The sequence below is a fragment of the Zosterops lateralis genome (assembly GCF_965231275.1).
Source record: "Zosterops lateralis genome assembly, chromosome: 10".
Lineage (NCBI taxonomy): Eukaryota > Metazoa > Chordata > Aves > Passeriformes > Zosteropidae > Zosterops > Zosterops lateralis.
The window spans coordinates 7,436,192-7,455,142 of NC_139770.1; the positions used below are offsets into that span (position 1 = coordinate 7,436,192).

An 18,951-nucleotide genomic window follows, 5' to 3' on the forward strand; every position below is an offset into this window, starting at 1 on the left:
AGACATGGTTACAACTGGCACAAAAGCAAGATTAACATGAAAAAGCTAGAAATGAAAACATCTGATGGGTAAAATTATCATCATGGACTCCTGGTCATTTGGGTTTGATGCCCAATGGGAAAGATCAGCAGAAAGAGCATTTGAGAGCATTGCTATGGAAATGGCCTTAGGCTGAGATGGGAGATTCAGATTAGACATCAGAAAAAAAAAAAAAGTCAGGGTTAGGATAGTCAGGCATTGGGACAGGAGGTGGTGTCACCGCCCCTGGAGGTGTTTAACAAGTATTTGGATCTGGCGCTAGGAGATGTGGTTCAGGGGTTACAGTGCTAGTGCTGGGTTGATGGTTGAATTTCATTATCTTAAGGGTCTCTTCCAACCCAGATGATTCTACGGTTCCATATTTAGTGCAAAAACACATGGATTTGGCACAGGTACAGGCCGTTCATCATGCTCTGCATGACTAAGCTTATGTGAGCATCCAGCTCACGGCACAATTCGCGTCTCGGGGTGCATTGTGAGGGCCAGCACACCAGAGGCACTTTTTTATTTGTTTTATTGTTTCTGTCGGCAGCAGCCCAGGGGGAAAGGCGGCAGGCAGAGGCAGCTCGGGCGGGGTGTGAGCAGGGCGGGGCAGAGCGGCGGGCGCTCCGTGAGGGACAAAGCCGGGCCAGGCTCTGCATGTGGGGCGCTCTCAGAATCACCCCGGGGGAAGGAAGGCTGGGGAGCCGCAGGTGCCCCTCGGGCGCGGCCTTTTGAGCGGCGCCCATCGCCTCAAGCGCGGCCCGCCCCGCTCCGCATTGTCTCCGCACGCCGCCCCCTCACGCGGCCGCGCCCGCGCTCCCCCCTCAGCCCCGCGCCGGCGGGCGGGGAGATAACGGCGGGGAACCCTTCCCGGGGGCCTTTCCCGCAAGGGACCGCCCCGGCTCCGCGGGCGGCGGGGAAGAACCCTCCCCGCAGCGCCCGCCCCGCTTTGCTCCGTTGGCGGCGGCGGCCCGGGCGAGGAGCGGGAGGGGCGGGAGGCGCGGCCCGGCAGGCGGGCGGGGGGCGGAGGGGGCGGGCGCCGCTCGCTCCCCCCGCGGTGACAGTTTCTAGAAGCTCGTCCCGGCGTCCTTTGCGGCCCCAACATGGAGGAGCTGACGGTGGAAGTGCGCGGCTCCAACGGGGCCTTCTACAAGGTACCGGCGGCGGGGGCGGCGCGGGCGGCTCCGCGCCCGGCGGGGCCGGGGCCGAAGGGCCGCGGGGGAGGGGACGGTGAGCGGGGAAGGGGCCGGGGGAGCGGGGGGCGCGGGGCCGGGGGCGGCGGGGATGGAGCGGAGCGGGGCGGCGGCGGCGGGGGGGCGGCGGTGACGAGGCTGCCGAGGGCTGAGCGCTGGGGAGGTTCGCCTGTGGGGAAGGCAGAACGCTGGCGGGGCCGGGGGGAGCCGATGAGCGGCGCGGGGATTCCCTGAGCGTTCATTTTTTGGGAAGGGCGGGTGGGCGTGTGGGGGGATTGGTGTTGGAAGATGCAGGGGATTTTGGGTTGGATGAGGTGAGCCGAGTCGGTAATAATGATTTTAAAATATTTAAAATAATTTTTTTTAAGATGTCGAGTTTATTTATGCCTTCAGAAATCTTCTTTCACCATCACCCTCCCTGGAATGTCAGGATGGTACAGGATCAATGCAGAATACTCTCAGCTGTTGCCTGTCAGTCATATTCCCCTAAGCCTGGCTTCAGATGTTTAAGAATCTCAGCTCTTTTTATGGCAGTAGGCTCCTGCCTTCCTCTCCAGAAGGGCTGATTGCAGCCAGTATTGTGAGCACGCAGCGTGGCTGTGTTCTGGGAGGATTTAATCTCGGGACTTTCTTTAGCCATTGTGCCTAACCACATGCACCGTGTGGCATTGCACAGGCAGTTCTAATTCTGCACTTGGTCTGGGGCTGTCCCGTTTGGTTCCCCCTCCCCCCTGCAGAATTTCCTGTGTGCAGCTGTGGATTTGGCTTGGGAATCATGTGGTGACTGTACAGTATGTGGAGGCAGTTGGGTGTGAGGGATTGTAACCAGCTGACTCCAGGAGTTAGTTCTTTCAACTGGCCAAGACAAATGGGAGATACCCTTATGAGGAGAGAATGCAGTGGGATAAGCTGCATCCCTACTAGGGAACCCTCTGGAATTTTTTACCAAAATGAGTAGGTAATAAATTTTATACAGTGGGTAATTTTTTTGTTGAACCCGAAGTATCACACAGGAACCCACATCAAAATCATTTGCATCTACAACAGGATGCTTCTAAATAGAATTGATTTTTTTTTCCCCTGAGCATTAAGAAGCCTCGAATTTGGAAACACTTTTCTTAGCTTTCCATTTTATACCTTGTGATCTTGGACAACTTTCCAAATGATGGGTCAGTTGCTCCTCTGCTTAAGAGGAATGTCAGACTCATGGGAGTATGAGCACACTCATGGGTGTGCTGAATTTTTGGACTTTTTGGAAGAGATCTGTGTGCCCAGAATTTGCTACAGTAAGCCTGATTTAAAATCTGTGAGGATGACACCTCCTAAATCAGTAAGAATTATCAGCCTTGGATTAGCACCATCATGTGTTCTGGCCCTGTGAACAGTGACTTTAAAAAGCAGAAGTTTTAATTAAAAATGGCACAATGGCTTTGAGATCAATGAAGTGGGGATTAAGTCAGTCCAGTGGTGGCATCTTCATGGTGGATGGAGGCAGGTCAGGATGATTGGATGCACAGTGATCAAAGCCCCAACTCAGGGTAATCCACTGTTAATGTGGAGGGGGAAAACACACACAACCCCCATAAAAAAAGACCCAAACTAAATCATTCAAACAAACACAGTTTTCAAAGATTATTCTCATGAGCTAAATGCAGTGAAGTGTGTGTGTGTTAGTGACTCCATTTTGTGAGTCCTGCTCTTGAGGAAAGCAGAAGTTTTGCATTTATTTTGGAACTAGGTAACGCTCCTGGGTCACTTGCTGTTTCAAGTGACCTAAAGCAAAGAGGTGTGTCCGTCTCTTTTAGGAAATGTCCTATTTTGGGCACCAGTAGCATTGATCATTGTGAGATAATGACAAGAGGCTCATCTTTTCTAAGCTTTTATGGAAAGTGGCGAAGGTTTTCTGAAGAGAAAAAGCAGAATTTGTGAGATGGGATGAGATTTGAGGTTTGCCTTTGGAACAGTCTGAATTTGGATTAATTAGCACAGCGTAACCCCAGGTAAATGAGATCAGAAAGATCCTGCTATGCCAACAGAGATAAAAACCAAATAATTATGTAAACAATTACATTAAAGATTTCCTTTTAATGAGTTATTTCTATGATCTGCAATTTAGCTGCAGTAGAACAAATGAAGTGGTTTAATCTGCTGGAGCATTATAGTGGGTTTTCAGTACTTACTAGAAGCATGACCATAGCAAATGGTCTTTATTGTAAAGTTTCTTTAGTTCCTCCTTATGCTCTTCAGTTTTAACAGGGAATTCTTCCTAAGAGCAGGGAGAACATACATGATATGTATACACTGTGGTTGCAATAAATTAGTGTGGAAAATTAATATTCTCTATTAAATTCATGCATCATGAAAAGCATTCTGAGTTCTTGTGTATCAGTGGGCAGTTATGGTAAATCCCAAAATAATTAAAAAGATATATAAGAGAAAGCATGTTATGATCTGATTTTTAAACTTGTATATCTAAATCACCAAACTAATTTGTGTTTGTTTTTTTTTTTTCCTGTTTGCTTTTAAGAAGTAATATAGTCTGGAGAACAGGAATTTACTGCATTACTGTATTCTTAATACCAGGTTCTCAACCATTACACAGCAGAGCCAGTGTTTAGCCACTTCCTGCAGCTTGGGAGACTTTGCATATATCATAATTTTGAGTACCCATTGTCTTTGGAGAACAGATGACACTGATGGGGCTTGAAATGGTTGTGGGCTTCTGAAAAATGGGGAGGTTTGTGCTGTGGAACAGGGGAGAACAGACAGGGTTGCTGAAGATTGCTGGTTATGGGTTTGCATATATTAAAGGTGCTGTGAGGGCTTCCTGAGAGCAGAAGAGTTGATGCTGTGTAGGTGAGGACTAGATGGCAGGAAGGCTTTTGTCTTTGGGTCATTGGAATAGACTTCTTCTGTTATGTATGGAATGGTCAAAAAGTCTGGTTTCTCGATGTGTTGAAGAGAGTGAAAGCTGAGTACTCCCAACCTTGTCTTGGCCTGCCTGCAATGTTTTCAGGATGATGGTTCACTGTGCCATTTAGATGATGAAGAGATTTCACAGAATCACAGATGGCCGAGGCTGGCAGAGACCATGGGAGTTCACCTGGTCCACACCTCTGCTCAGGTGGGGCCCCCCAAAGCCAGTTGCCCATGTCCAGATGACTTTTGGGTATCTCTGAGGATGGAAACACTACAGCCTCCCAAACAACCTGTGCTTCTGCTCAGTCACTCTCACAGTAAAAAAATAAAAAATAAAAAAAGTTTCCTGACATTCATAGAGAAATTCCCATATTCCCATTTGTGCCATTGCCTGGACCTGCCAGTTGTGGAGGGTCTTAGAAGAACAAGACAAAAAACTTCATTTTTACTCAGTATCTCCCTCAGCCTTTATGTGCTCACTTGTATGCAGATTGAGAGCCCTGGTGATGCCCATTATTCAGGATTTCCCATGTCAGCTTCCCTGAAACAGGTTGGGCCTTACAGTAAGACCAAGGTACATAAATTGCACATCAAATCAGTTCCTCTGAGTCTTTCAGTGGCATTTGAACAACTCTGGAAGATCCATCGTGTTCTTCCTTGTGGGGACTTGGCTGTGCTGGAAATTCGGCTCTGGTGTGCTGCAGGCCCTTGTGTTCTTTAAGTTCTGCAGTAGTAGCTGCTTAGATTATGCAAGGGAAAAAAAAATATGAGTTACAGTGGAACTCAAACCTTAATTTACAGGTTCTGAAGTGCTTCCTTGTTGGCCTGTTCCTCTTTGAAGAGGTGCAGTTCTGGTAGCAGACTAAGCAAAATGCTGGTAGCAGAGTTGGCCTCAAGGCAGGCACAAGCCAAAATATTACTAAAGGGAAAAAATGATGAATGACAAGTACACACCATTTCTCCACATGTAGAGCCAAAGCTTGATGAGCAACTCTGTGGGAGTGAAGGTTTATGCATCAATAAAAATACAATTATTTTTAAAATTTTTCTTGCAATTTTTAATTTGTGGCTTTGCAAACAACTTGAGTTGCTCTGAGTGGTTTTTAGCTTGATTATTATTAAAATAGGAAATTGTCATTAGGAGTGTAGCTTACCCACTGTTCATACCCAATTACTACACCAGGAAACTGTAGCTGGAATGACCTTTGTCATTTTCTTTAAAGATCTTAACTGTGTTATAATTGTCAGCATTTTTTAATTACATCTAGCCCTACATCTGTATGGGTGGGAAATTTTAGACATTTTAAAGTTGTTCCTGATCATTTGAAAGTTGTGTAGAGTCTTGCAAGAAAAAGCTGTAGTTATTGCTGCTGTTGGTGAGCTGTTTGCTTGAGGCTTTTGGGCTGATAAAAGGGAGATGCCAGAGGGAGTTATTGATTGCTGAGGTACGTGATCAGTGGAGGGTGTCTTCCAGAAGTTTTTTCTTTTTGGAGGATGGTTGGAAGAAACCAGTGTGAGAAATGAATTGTGGAGACTTCTGTAAGTAAGCCCAAAGCAGTAGGTAAGCCCAAAACTTGCACTTGTGGATGGAAACAAGCAGTAATGTCATAAATGAAACTGTGCTTGCTAAAACTGAGGTGATAGTTCAGGATATTTTTCTTTCCTGATACCTTCTTGTAGCATTTGTGTTTTGCAGTAAGGCACAGCTGCTTGCTTTTATCAGTTCCTTGTATAAACAGGTGCAGCTAATCACTTACAATGAAAATAATACTAAGTTCAGTCTTGTCAAGTGGTGTGATTATTTACACATTTCCTTTGTTTGCTTTATTTTCTTTTTTTTTTTCCTTTGGGGGCTCAGCATGAGCTACATCCTTTAGCAGTAATTATTTTGTGTATTTGTTCCATGAAACAGTTGTGTTTCAATGTTAGTTAAAAATACCAAAGGTTCTTGCATCTGAAAAGGAGTGAAAGGCTTGGTAATTGGATATAGGCTGCTTGACCTTTATGTCACTGGTTCAGAAACAGTCCGTGGTACCAGATGCCCAAATGTTTGCTGTTTGAAATTGGCTCAGCAGTGGGTAAGGTGATATTAATACAGTTTTAGTGTGCAGGTATGAGTGACTCAAAGGCCAACAACAGTGGCTGTCCCTGGAAAGAAAGTTTGTGACTAAACTAACAGCACCTCATCTGCAGATTGGATCACCCTACTTGGGAGTCAGGTAAACTTACAGAAAGTAGGATATGGAGGGAACTTGGATTGCATCTACTGGTTTTACAGATTTTGTGACTTTGCCTAGAACTGGATTTTTAAAAAAATATTGTGTGTGTGCATATACATACACAGACACAGACATACAGTTCAGTGTAAGGGCACTTCAGTAAGTCTTGATCCGTTTATGTTATCAGCAGATCCTAATCCTAAATCCATGAGCAAGACCCAGGTAAAAGGGAAAGAGTGTGTGTGGGTGTCTGTTACGAAATGAGGAGGTCTCAGCTGCAGAGATCTTGGTGCACACAATTGGTTGAGAGTTTCCTGCTCATTGTTCCCCCTGCCCAGTCCCAGGTGAGATTCCCGGGGTCTCCCGTCCTGTCCCTGTGCAGGTGCTGGTGTTGGCAGCCCAGCTCCTGCCAAGTGAGTGGCAGAGACAGGTCTGAGCCCAGCAGCCCGTGGAGCAGGACATTAATAGCCCATAGTACAGTACAGGCTCCTGCTGCTCCAGGCAGGGCTGCTCCAGGCAGGGCATACATGGACTGCCAGGGCTGCACTCACAGCACAGAGTGACTGACACCAGGATCTGCACACGCCGAGTCACAGCTCTGTGAGATGAAGTCATGGCAGTTCTTCTTCCCCTCTTGCCCCCTGCAGATCTGTGTGTGGTGTAAAACACACACAAAGGTTATGTGTGAGCTCATTGCTGATACTGCAATTCCTCACTCTTTTTGATGGCACTGTATTTATTGATGGTGTGTTTGGTGGTCTCCTCTTAGCTCAGGTCACCTGAGGTATATGGAATGATATGTTAGGAACATAGAACTCTTCAAGCTTAGAAACTGGCATTATCTGACTTAGCCAACACTGCTAAATTAAATTTTAGTAATGGAGTGCATTGCTCATTAGAACCAAATTTAAGGTGATGGATCATGACTTAATTTAGTAGGGAATATTTTTGATACAGTGTCAGGTATGACTAGTGCAAATCTATTTATGTAGGTTGCCTCACAAATAAAGAACTACTTCAAGACTCCCTGATTGAAAACCAGGTTGTTTAGTTTTCTGGTTTATGTTCATCACATAATTCTGGAGAAATCCTTGTGAATTTATAGGATTTACTATAAAGTCTGTTTTATATTGTTAAATACCAAAATACCCTAATGTCACTGGATTTTTTTGTAAAACCTTTTTTTAAAAAAATAATTATCATAGGCTCTATGAAGACTTCTTTGAAGACCACACAAAATCTCATCCTGACACCCTTGAAATCTCTTTCTGGTTTTATCTGGAAGTTGTAAATGACAGCTGATAGTAAGTATAGGCAAGGTTGAAGGTAGAAAAGTCATACTCAGGAAGTTTTGCTTTCAGAAAATGTTCTGGTGATACTTTTGACATCCTTCTTGACAGTAATGAAATAATTTCTTAAATAACTATTTAAAAGCCATATTGAATTCTCATTATTTCTAGTTGTATTTCAAATGGACCATACAGTCCATAATACCTCATAGACTGCTGTGCTTCAGTTGTTGTAAATGGGATCTCATCCCCACAGTTGTAGAGAAAATGATAATAGTCAGTATAATTGTATACAGTTAGACTCTAAATCAGACTTTTTTCAGGCCTCACAACAATAAAATTATTTTATAGTTAGGTAATTTTATTTGATACTTTACATATGCGTTTTTTGTGACCTGAAGTGCATACTTGGTAGATGTTACGCTTGATTAGACTAGGGAGTGCAAGACTTTGGGAATACCAAGTGAAAGAGCTGTGCAGGTAACTCGAAGGCACTTGCTGCCTACGTGTCTGCCAGCAGTGAGTCTGCACTGCATTCTCCTGTGGGAGGGAAGAGCAGTGTGCACACTTTGAACTGAAAGCCTTCCTTCCATGAAGGAGTTCCTGAAACCCATATGGTGTTGTAAAATGTACAGACTCTTGGTTGGAATTTGTACTTCAGATTTTATTAAAAATTGTCCCGTGTTTCTCTTTGTGCAGCTGATACTTGTGCAGTGTCAGCTGTTGGTCTGCTGAGAGCTGTGTCTGTGCATTACTGTGCCACTTCAGCTTTGGCATTCTTCAGTGGGACCTTAGCTTGAAAATTGGTTGTGACTATTAAACCTATCTGTACCTTACACAGAAACCCACACTTCACCTGGTAATGGGCTAATTATCTTAAATCCTCAAAAGTCAGTGTAGTTGGGTTCTTTTTTTGGCATTTCTTTTGTCTTCTTAATGAAATCTGTAGTTACTGGATTCATGATTTTGTTCACTCTACTGAGCATTAAGTTCAGAATGTTAATCAGATATTTTATGGTACCTGAATTCAAATATCTTGATTTTGAAGTTGCACTTTTCAGCAAAGGAAAGAACTGAATTCAGTTCTGCAGAATAAATTTGTAGCTACTCTAGGCTGACCTTAAAAACACATGGAATGCTGTGAGAACACAACAGGAATAGAAGACCAGGTTCAGCTATGAAATAAAGTAGCATAATGAGGCAGAGACTAGTATTGAATTACAGACTCTTGGAATGCAGATAAATGGCTGTCTCTAGTAGGGAGTTAATCTCTCCCTGTAAATACTGCTGTCTGTTGATAAGTTGTCATGTAGCAGAATGCTGGACTGCCTGAAGTTGGTTCTCAGTGCTGTGACTTCAGTGTTTTGTCCCTCTATAGAGTTTGGTTGAATTGTAATAGAGAAACTCCTATTTCCTGCACTGTATGCCATGTTAATTTGTCCCTGTGCTGGGGTACCTTTGAAGGGAACTGTTGATAGCATAAATTTGGTAGAAGTTCTGCTTTATCTCTGTTGCTGGCTTACCCATGCTTCAGGCAATAAAATTTTATATGCTCTTTGCATCTTTAAACAGAGAACTTTATACTCCTATCCAGTTCCCTTGAAACTGAAAGTCCCTGATTCTGGGTGTATTTTACTCTCAACTGTTTCACTTGCTTACCTTTCAAAGAAGGAGATTTGCCTGCCTTCCCGTGCAGTGGCAGGATGGCCTTTGAGAGGGTTTATTTTATTAGGAGCACACTAGGTGGTTCAACAAGATGACTTCTGGTGACCTGCTTTGCTGAGGGTTACCCGTGTGCTTGCTGCTGGAACCAGTCTTTTGTGTTGCTGACAGATGGGTTTGAGGGAAGCTCAAGGAGCAGAAAAGCAGGTTTTGAGCAAATGCTTTCAGAGCATTGGCCAAGTATGATCTCAGGTAAAAGGAGATTTGTTTTTATAGGCCCTTTGCAGCCAGCTGTCAGTGTGGGCTCCTTTACTGTCCGTCATTACATGGAGGGATCGACTGTGTCAAAATTTATCTTTCCCTGAGCTGACACATAATACCTCAGTGGGCTGGTTGCTCCTTGCACAGCTGATATGTTCTTCATCCTCCTCAGCTGGCAGTTTCTTAAATGGATATAATCCATTCAGCAGATTTCCTGGAACTTCTTTCTCTTAACATAGCTCTGCAGCATTCTTACTCCTTTAAAACTGCAGGGTCCTTCTTGACTACCCCTGCTTGGGTAAATACCAGGCTGGAGCAAAGGCAGGAGTAGTGTTCTTTTTATCCTTTTTTTCTTTATTTTTTCCCAGCATGGCTACCCTTCTTAATCAAGAAATATAGCAGCTTAGTTTCTGCATGGATACTTGGGTATAACTCTGTGAGGTTGATCTTTGTCTTTAAGTTTTTGGTATAATGAATGCCCCCTAAAAGTAAGCACAAAAAATCCACTAAATACTTTATTCTCTTTGTTTTCCTGGGAGGTCCTGCAGGCATTTGGCCTCATCCAGTCCCCAATTTAGTACCTGAAAGATGATACCATAACTGGCTGTGTGGCAGCCTCTACTGCCAAATGTGATTCAAACTGGCTGCTGGACTGTGCAAGAGGGACAGTTGTTTAGGATTCAGTTTGTGTTGGGAGGAACACCAGTGAAGCAACTAGTGCTGTGCACAGCTCTTGGAATGGCTGCCCTTGCCTGGATCTCTCTCATTTTGTTCCTGTAAAACACCTGTGCACACCTGGGGGTAGAGTAAGAAACCAGAGATCGTGAGTTCAGTTGTAAATGAGCTGGTCAGACTGGAGCAGTCCCTGTGCTCTGCACGTCTCGGAATAGCCAGCTAAGAATATCAGCAACCTCGTGCAAGGAGTGGGAGTGTGTCTTGGAGCTTTCTGAGATTGGAACCTCAGTGTTAGTGTGGTCTTGGCTCAGGTTCAGGCTCTATTGAAATTGCTGCCTTTTTGATTTCACATGCATTCTTGTAACAAAAATTCTGTTTCTGTTTTAGGGATTTATCAAAGATGTTCATGAGGACTCCCTCACAGTTGTATTTGAAAACAAGTAAGTATTTTCTTTTAAAAATAATTATTTGAATATTAGGTTATTTCAGTTTTGTGCTTTTGCTGTGTTTCTTTGTTTAATTGTTTTGCCTTCAAGAGGAAGCAGTTTTCATTAGATGTAGTTCTAGAAGTACAGGCTCACTAGTCTGTTCAGCTTCCATGAACTGCCTTCTTGAATCTGTATCAGAATTCAGTTCATCAGTTGCACAGTCCTGTACATTCTTTGGTATCTTTAGAGATGCCCATAGATGTGACAGCCACATTTAATTAACATAGGAATCAGTGGCACAGGCTTGATACTCTTACACAAAAGCAGGAAAAGATGGAAAATACCAAAGTATCTGGAATGTTGATCAGTATTCTAAACCAGAGAAAAGTAAAAATATCCTAATGGTGATTTTTTTAACTATTAAGAAGATAAATATACATATATATCCAGTCAAAAGACCTATTGTTTTTGAGTGGAAAAGAGTGCAAATCTGTTAGCAATTCTTGAAAAAGAATTATCCATGAGGCCCATTTCATTTAATATATAAACACAGCAGTGCTGCTGGGAACTTGTAGTGGCAAGCCAAGGATAATCCATGAGTTGGTAAAGTACAAATGAGTACCTGTTGTTCAGCGTTCTGACTGATAACACTGTGGATTACCTGGGAGATTCCAGTGCTAATTCAAAGTACTCTTTGAGCTACATCCTCTTTCCTGTTTCCCTTCCAGTTACTAGGTGGAGAGCCTATAAAATGTGTCACCTTTTGATGTGAAAACTGTTATAAGCTTTGCCAGCTCTAACCTGTAGATTAGTTTGTGAGCCTTCCTTGAAGAAAGATTGCTGGGTAATAAAGGTAATGCTAGGGAGTGTGGAAGTGTGTCTTTATAAACAGCATTTATAATCCTGCTGACATAATCCCAGGTGTGTATGTGTGTGTACATATACACACGTGTGTGAAAAGAAATCCTTGGGGGGGACATAAGTAATCCTGGGGTTTACCCTGCAAAACCCAGTGTTTGTTTCTTTCTTACTTATGCTTTCTAGTCCTTTTATGAAGACAGTTAGAAGATGAGGTGGCAACCACAGTTTATACTAACACTGAGGTTGGTTATGGAACCTATTGCTGTCTCCTAGGTTTTCATACCCTCACCCCAAAACCCAGCAAACAAACCAAAAAAATTAAACCCTTTATTCTATCCATGGTATGAGAAGATGTTTCATCTTCATCATCCATATTACTTTCTAAAGAAAAATAATTACTTTTCTTTGCATTTAAAATATATACTTTGATGTCAGAAACCAAGTAAGCTGAAGGAAGTGCCAAGGGTTCACAGCAGGAGTTGAATTGTTGGCAAACGCATTTCTGGTGTTTGGTATCCATATCATCCATGTGTTCTACAGAAAGTCTGGCAGCAGCAGCCATGTTTCAAAAAGGATGGGCTGCAGCATATGTAGAGTGTTCTGTTGACTAAAAATAGATCTGATCAGGAAGTGTGGTACACAGTCACATTATTCTGTGACGTAAATCTGATCAATTCTGTGCTTTTTACGGAGTTAAATTCATAAGGGCTTTAGTGGAACCGAAATTGGCAAGAGTGCCCTGTGCTGAGAGCATCAGTGTTGTGATAGTGATGATCACTAACAAATACACACATCTACCTCACAATAGGCAGTCTAAACTGTCACTTTGCATTTTCTGCTATTGTTAGGCAATCTTTATCTGCAGCTTTTGTAAGGTTCCCAAAGTTAAGTGTACCAGCACAGACTGCTAATGATGATTTTGTGGCCATAGCAACACTCTGGGCAGGTAGCCTTAATTCTTTTAAGAGACATTTTCTGAGGGTAGGAGGAAAGGAACGAATGCAGAAGCTTCAGGAACTGGAAACTTCTTTTTACTGTTAGATGGAAAATTTGGTCTTGAGGTACAGTTTCATAGAGGCTCATTGGAGTCTGAAGCAGCTGTATTGAAGGAGAAGCTTCTGTGTTGTATGAACCTCCCTTTTTTGTGATTTGTGCCCTGTAGCCTAAGCATCAGTTCTGTCAAATTGTCTTAGTAGGGGTTTTGTATCCCATCACAACTAATTTCTTAAAATATCTTGGTTTGTATTTCACCAGTGAGATGCTCCAGTTCTTAAAAGGGACTTAAAAAGTTTTGCCACCAAAACTTGGACTCATATTCTGAGAGCTGAGCCTTCTGTGCACTTTTCCACTGTGCACTTCCTCCACCAGCAGGGAGGGGAAGGAAAATCCCTAACCATGAGATTGGTAACTGTTATATTTACAACAAAGACAATTTAATTGCCAGTCCCCTTCACCATTTCTCAGAAATAGAATGTGATTTAATTAACATTTTGTGGCTGAAATACCTTCCAACCTAAACAAAAGCTATCCATGTCATAGAACCCTAAAAGCTGGAAAGCCTGACACTTGATTCTCTGAGATGAAGTCTGGCTGTTAGCCCTGCACCACAGTGTTCACCACTATGGAAGTGCCACATCCATGTGCCCTGGGAACACCTCTGGGAATGGAGATTGCACCACCTCCCTGGGCAGCCCAGTCTGACCACCCTTTTAGTGAAGAAATTTTTCCTGCTATCAGTCTAAACCTCCCTGGCACAGCCTCACACCGTTTCTTCTCAGGTCCCTCTGAGCCTCCTTTTCTCCAGGCCAAGCCCCTCCCAGCTCCCTCAGCTACTCCTCATCAGATCTGTGCCCCAAACTCTTCACCAGCTTCCTTCTCCTTTTCTGGATGTGTTCCAGCACCTCAGTAATAATCTTCATGCATTTTTGTTGTTTTTAACTATAATTAAAAGAAAAAGTTTATTATAATGTCTAGATTAAAACTGTATGATATATAATAGCTTTATTAGGTGAGGTACTTGAGTGTAAGCTGTCCTTTCAGAGCAAACATGTAATAAATGTGTCCATCCTCCCATCTAGGAACTTGCAGGTGCCCTTTGCTCCTTATGCTCAGACTTGTCCTACTAAAGTAGGCTGCTCTGTCTGCAGGTTATTAAAAGTCAGCAAAGGAAATGATCAATTACAGCAATCTTTAGTGTTACAAGTTGGTTGGTTCTGGTTCTCTTGGTGTCTGATGTGAATCCGATGGGCAGAAAGGATGGACATTGCCATACTTTGACAGATACCATTGAAAGTCCCTCAGACATTCTAAATTAAAATTGTTTTTTTGAAGAGTCTTTCCACTGCTTTTATTTCAACCTTCATAGAGTCTTTAGTGGATTTCTGACTAAGAGTGAGGAACAGCTGATGGCATTCTATGACATTAACAGAGTAGAAGGAGAAGGAATTTCAGGAGAACACAGTGGATTTAATTGCTCCAGTAGTCTTTATAAAATACACTGGAAACATACACTTGTACAAACAAAATACTTTCCTACAGCCAACTATAGTAAAACAAATAACCTTGCTATACTAGAAAGTAAACCTTTATTTTGTATGCCTAGAAATAATTGGTATTGATCAGCAGATATTAAGATAATGTTTTCATCTCAATCTGTTACTGGGAAACATCAGCAAGTTTGCAGATGGGAAGTTTTGTTAAAAATTTGAGTCAGATTTTCCTGAAATACATAAAATTTTGTTGGTAAGCAGTTGAAATGTTAAATATGAGGTGAAGAAATGGATGAACCCCATAGTGGACTACAAAGCTGACCTTAAATCTGTATAAGGGCTCTATGACTTGAGCAGTATGAGTGTTAACTACATAATATATTGTCTTTCACTGGGGTTTTATGAAAGCCATTAGTTAAATTTTTCAGTTAATTTAAAAATTTTGTTGTTAAATATCTTCCCAAATATTACTTACATCTTGCCATGCTTATGTTGTTCCTCTGCTTGCAAGGTTTGCTTTCTAGCAATAAGGAAACAGATCTCATTATATGGAAAGAATGAATCTTAATGAAACTCAGAATTCCAAAATTAAAACAAAGAATACAATAGGGAAATTCAAGAATTAATGTGTAATGCTTCTTCAACTTCCAGTTGGCAACCAGAGCGTCAGGTGCCCTTCAATGAAGTCAGATTACCACCACCCCCTGATATCAAGAAAGAAATTGGTGAAGGAGATGAGGTGGAGGTGAGTGAACACTCCTGAGCTGTCCTGGTCTGGAATTCATTGTCCATTCCACTGGTGAGGGGTGTAAGGGCATTACCAAGGTGAAGGCTTAAAATGGACCATGTCTCTACATGTGGGTTTATTAGAATTTCAGTGAAGCTGTGACATTTCAGTTTTCCCACAAAACTGCCAGTGGAAATTTTTTTCAGAATCTAAAACTTAAAATAGCTGAGAAGGTTTTAATTCTGACACAAAATGTAGGCAGTTTTCTTTTTTGACCTGGAATGTGAAGTGCTGGAAATTTTTGATATGAAGATGTAATAAAGCTCCTCTGATAACAAGAGTTTTAACCTAGATGAAATGTCTGGTACACTCTGGGAGGAAATTGTGTGAATTATGGTGGTCTACATAGAGAGAGTGTGTTAACAAGAGTGATGTATTATATCTAGAAATCAAAATATGCATGTTCTGTTCCCTGCTCATGGCAGTATCATGAGTGATTCTGTTTAATTTTGGGGGGTTTTGCTGTACTTGTCCTTAAAATCAAAGTAACGAGTTTCCTTTCCTGAGGATACCATTGTACTTTTGGGCAACTAATCTAAGAAAAAATGTAGCATAGGTGCTGGGATTTTTACTCATTTATTTGAACTACATTGCCTTTGTTAGAGGTTATATGTAAAGGATTATTTTCTACTTCCTTGCTATTGTAAAACTTGTTGAATCTGTGTGTAAATGACTTTGGCCTATTGGAAGTGTATGAGGAGCAAATGAAACTTAAGGATGAGAAAATTGGGTTTCAGAAATCCTTTGTTGTATATATGATCATGCATTAACTTGGTAGTGTTTTTTAATATGGAATATGTAGTGATGTGATGACTTGGTTAATTTCAGTAGTCCTTAGTTTATCAAGTAAGCCAAGGACAAAACAGAAATCTGAATTGTGGAGATTGTTCTATGTGTGTACTTCCAGTTTGAAGACAGTATGTGAAATTACTGAGGAATCGTCCTCAAAGAAGTGTTTAGCCAAAGTTTTATCTTCCTTTACAAATTTCCATTGAACTGCTAGTAATTTATGCAAAGGAAGTCTGTTCACAATCCTTGTAGTGCAAGGATGGGAGTAGAATACTGCTCAATTTTAATGAAAATTAGAAAAGTTGTGTGATTCTTTCTTCATTCTACATGCAGGTAAATGAATTATGTTTGTATGTGCTTTCAGTGTTTCTTACTACTTTCATTTCCAGGTTTATTCTAGGGCAAATGACCAAGAGCCTTGTGGCTGGTGGCTGGCGAAAGTTCGAATGATGAAAGGAGAGGTAAATTGTTTTAAAACTTACTGATTTCATGCTTTCATGTTAAATACAGTAACTAGAAGTTCATTGTCATTAATAAAGTGCTACAAATACAAAAACATGACAAAAGAGAATTTTAAGTTTTGATCACTTTGGAATGACCTTTGCTGTATTGCACAGCAGAGGGTCATACCCTTAGAGATGAGCAAGTGACTTCCGTTATCTGCAGTTTAATTGCTTGAAGGACTGAAGGCCTGCACAAGGACTGGGTTTCTGACAAACCTGTTTTGTGGATTGAATTTGGTGCTGAAAATGAAGTGAAGCACCTGGAGTTGGAACCTCTTTGTAGTTCATAAATTAAGCCTGCTGGAGCTATTGCTGTGGGTAGCTGTGGATTGGTTTTTGTGTGTGTTTTTACTGAATGTAGGGAAAGGATACTGCTTGTTTTGCTTTTATATATGTCAAGTTTTTATTTTACCATAAAGAAATGGTTGTTTGCATCAAGTAACTTACAGATTCAGACACTTGACTATAGAGCTGTGACAGTGTTTGACCTCCATCTCATAAAAACTTTATTTCATGAAATGACAGCAAGAAAATTGAACTTCACAGTGGGAAGAGTGCTGTGTTTTGATGTTTCTGCTGTATCAGATTCCTAAAACCAAAGGACACAATATTGAGAAAAAATAATTACCCAATTTCTAATATTGTTTAAAAACTGTCAACAAATATCAACTTTTGTTGAGCTCTGTAAGGGCAAGGTGGTAGTAAACACCTACCAGAGGAAGATTCTGTGTGTTGACACTTGTGAATGAACAGCTCATTAAGAAATCAAGATAAAAGGAGACAAACTGATTTAAATGATAGGTTGTCATTTATAGCTAATAGGCTTTTCTTAAATGTCAGAGAAATTTGAAATTTTGGTATCGGTTAGCTTGCTGTGCTGCTTATTTTCAGAAAAAGTCACGGAAGAAAATTTTTTTACCAATTTTTAATTTTCTAGTTTTTACAGGGAAAAAAAATTACCCTCAATGTACTGTGTAGGATTGTCAAATCAGTTATTTTAGGGAATTGTCCCTGCAAAGAGCCACAGTTCATGTTGGCTTCTTTGTACAGTCTTTAACACAGTTCTATATTTAGATTTTTCTGTAGAGATAATATTAAATTCATAAACTACCCCTGTGTCCAAGCATTTGTTGCTTTGTGATTGTTCTGGTATTCAGAATTATCTTTAACTATTGAAATTTTTAGATCATATAGTGGCGGATTTCTTAAATTTAGTTGTAGTTTAGTGTTGATTATTCCTTATTATTACTTGGGGTAATGATACTGTGTCAATGATACATTGATACATTTCAAAGCAGCTTTGCATAATTTGGATGATACTTAAAACATGAAATTAGAAAAAAGTGTCATTACCAGAGTGATTTACCTTTTCTGGATACTTAAACAAATTGTGTTGGACAAACAGATCCAGTTTTGAGGAAGGAAGGGGTGAATGTGCTGCTGCACCCCCAAATTATTCAAGGTGGAAGGGAGGGGAGGAGAAGGCTGCATCCCTAACACAGAGCCAGGCTGCAGGGATACTGTGCACACGAGCTTCTTTTAAACTTACATGTGTTGGGTGGAAGCGTAGGAGTGGATTATTGGTAACTTAAATCTTCTTAGTTCTCTTGCCTTCCTAAATTTGGCAGTGTGTGTCAAAAAGATTGAGTTTTTTATTGATTTTGATCTTATGTGATTCCCTGGAAGTTTGCCCTTTGAATCAGTGGATTTGCCTTGTTTGTTTTAGTGTTGCAGGGTAGATATTTCTGTGAAGAATTATTGTCTGTTTGATGTTTTTTAGAATTAGAGCTCCAGTAAATGTTTTGGCTTTTGGAACTTGACCTGAACTAATGAAAATATTTGAAAGAGATAGCCATGAGAAAGATCAATTCAAGATGCTGTTGTGGGGTCTGAGACTATGCTGATAACAGTGCCCTGACTGACTTCAGTGAGGGAGCCCAGGGGTGCTGAAATATGTCCAGGCTCATTTAGTTTTAGGGGTTTGTTTATATACTCATATTTTGTGCTATCTTGCTGATGCTGGTGTAATGTTACTATGTCTTTGTTGTTCCTTACTGAAGTGATTATTTTTTTAAAAACCTCTTTCCCAGTTTTACGTCATTGAATACGCTGCGTGTGATGCCACTTACAATGAAATTGTCACTTATGAGCGACTCCGACCTGTGAATCAGAACAAAACTGTCAAAAAGAACACCTTCTTCAAGTGCACAGTGGATGTTCCTGAAGACCTGAGAGATGCGTGAGTAGCTCTGCTCACTTCAAGAAGGGTTTTACTTTATGGGAGGGGGGGGAAAACCCACTTGGCTTCTAGGCTGATTTACAGGTCCATGAAGAACCTTAAGAGTGGTTAGGGCTGCTGTAGCTCATTTAGGAACTATTGACCCCTGCTGAGCTTTTGGGGTGGAGACAGAAAAGATGTTCTCAGGTGTGAACTTTGTGCCTGGACAGGTGATTCACTTCACAGTGGACCTGTTACTGAGGCTTTCCAGATAACCATGGGGCCATAGAATCCACAGGGAAACTGGAACCATGTTGAGGAGAATGGGAGCTTTCTTGTTTCTGAACAGTCCTTGCCATAAGCTACTGAATGTTCTTGGGTCTGATCATGTTATTACATGTTCGATTTTGATGCAGCTTGTTGAAATAACAATCATTTTGTCTCCTTAGGTGTGCTAATGAAAATGCACATAAAGATTTCAAGAAAGCTGTGGGAGCATGTCGAATTTTTTATCATGCAGAAACTGCTCAACTAATAATACTGGTAAATAATTGCCTCTATGTAAATGTTACATAAATTCCCAGTATATTAATTACAGGAAATACATAGCCAGCTGTGTGTGTGTATGGAAAATGGT

General features: G+C 41.4%; 1 protein-coding gene across 2 annotated transcripts in view; it reads left to right on the plus strand.

Annotated features, from left to right (window-relative positions):
• The first annotated feature begins 1,043 nt into the window (after positions 1-1,043).
• The window catches only part of FXR1 (FMR1 autosomal homolog 1), a 34,149-nt gene continuing 16,241 nt past the window's right edge, over positions 1,044-18,951 (plus strand). For both annotated transcript variants that reach the window (XM_083868915.1, XM_083868916.1), the window contains exons 1-6: positions 1,044-1,175; positions 10,627-10,679; positions 14,669-14,762; positions 15,983-16,054; positions 18,187-18,335; positions 18,764-18,857. In XM_083868915.1, coding sequence (XP_083725041.1) covers positions 1,125-1,175; positions 10,627-10,679; positions 14,669-14,762; positions 15,983-16,054; positions 18,187-18,335; positions 18,764-18,857 — 513 coding nt within the window. In that variant the 5' untranslated portion in view covers positions 1,044-1,124. The remainder of the gene's footprint in view (positions 1,176-10,626; positions 10,680-14,668; positions 14,763-15,982; positions 16,055-18,186; positions 18,336-18,763; positions 18,858-18,951) is intronic.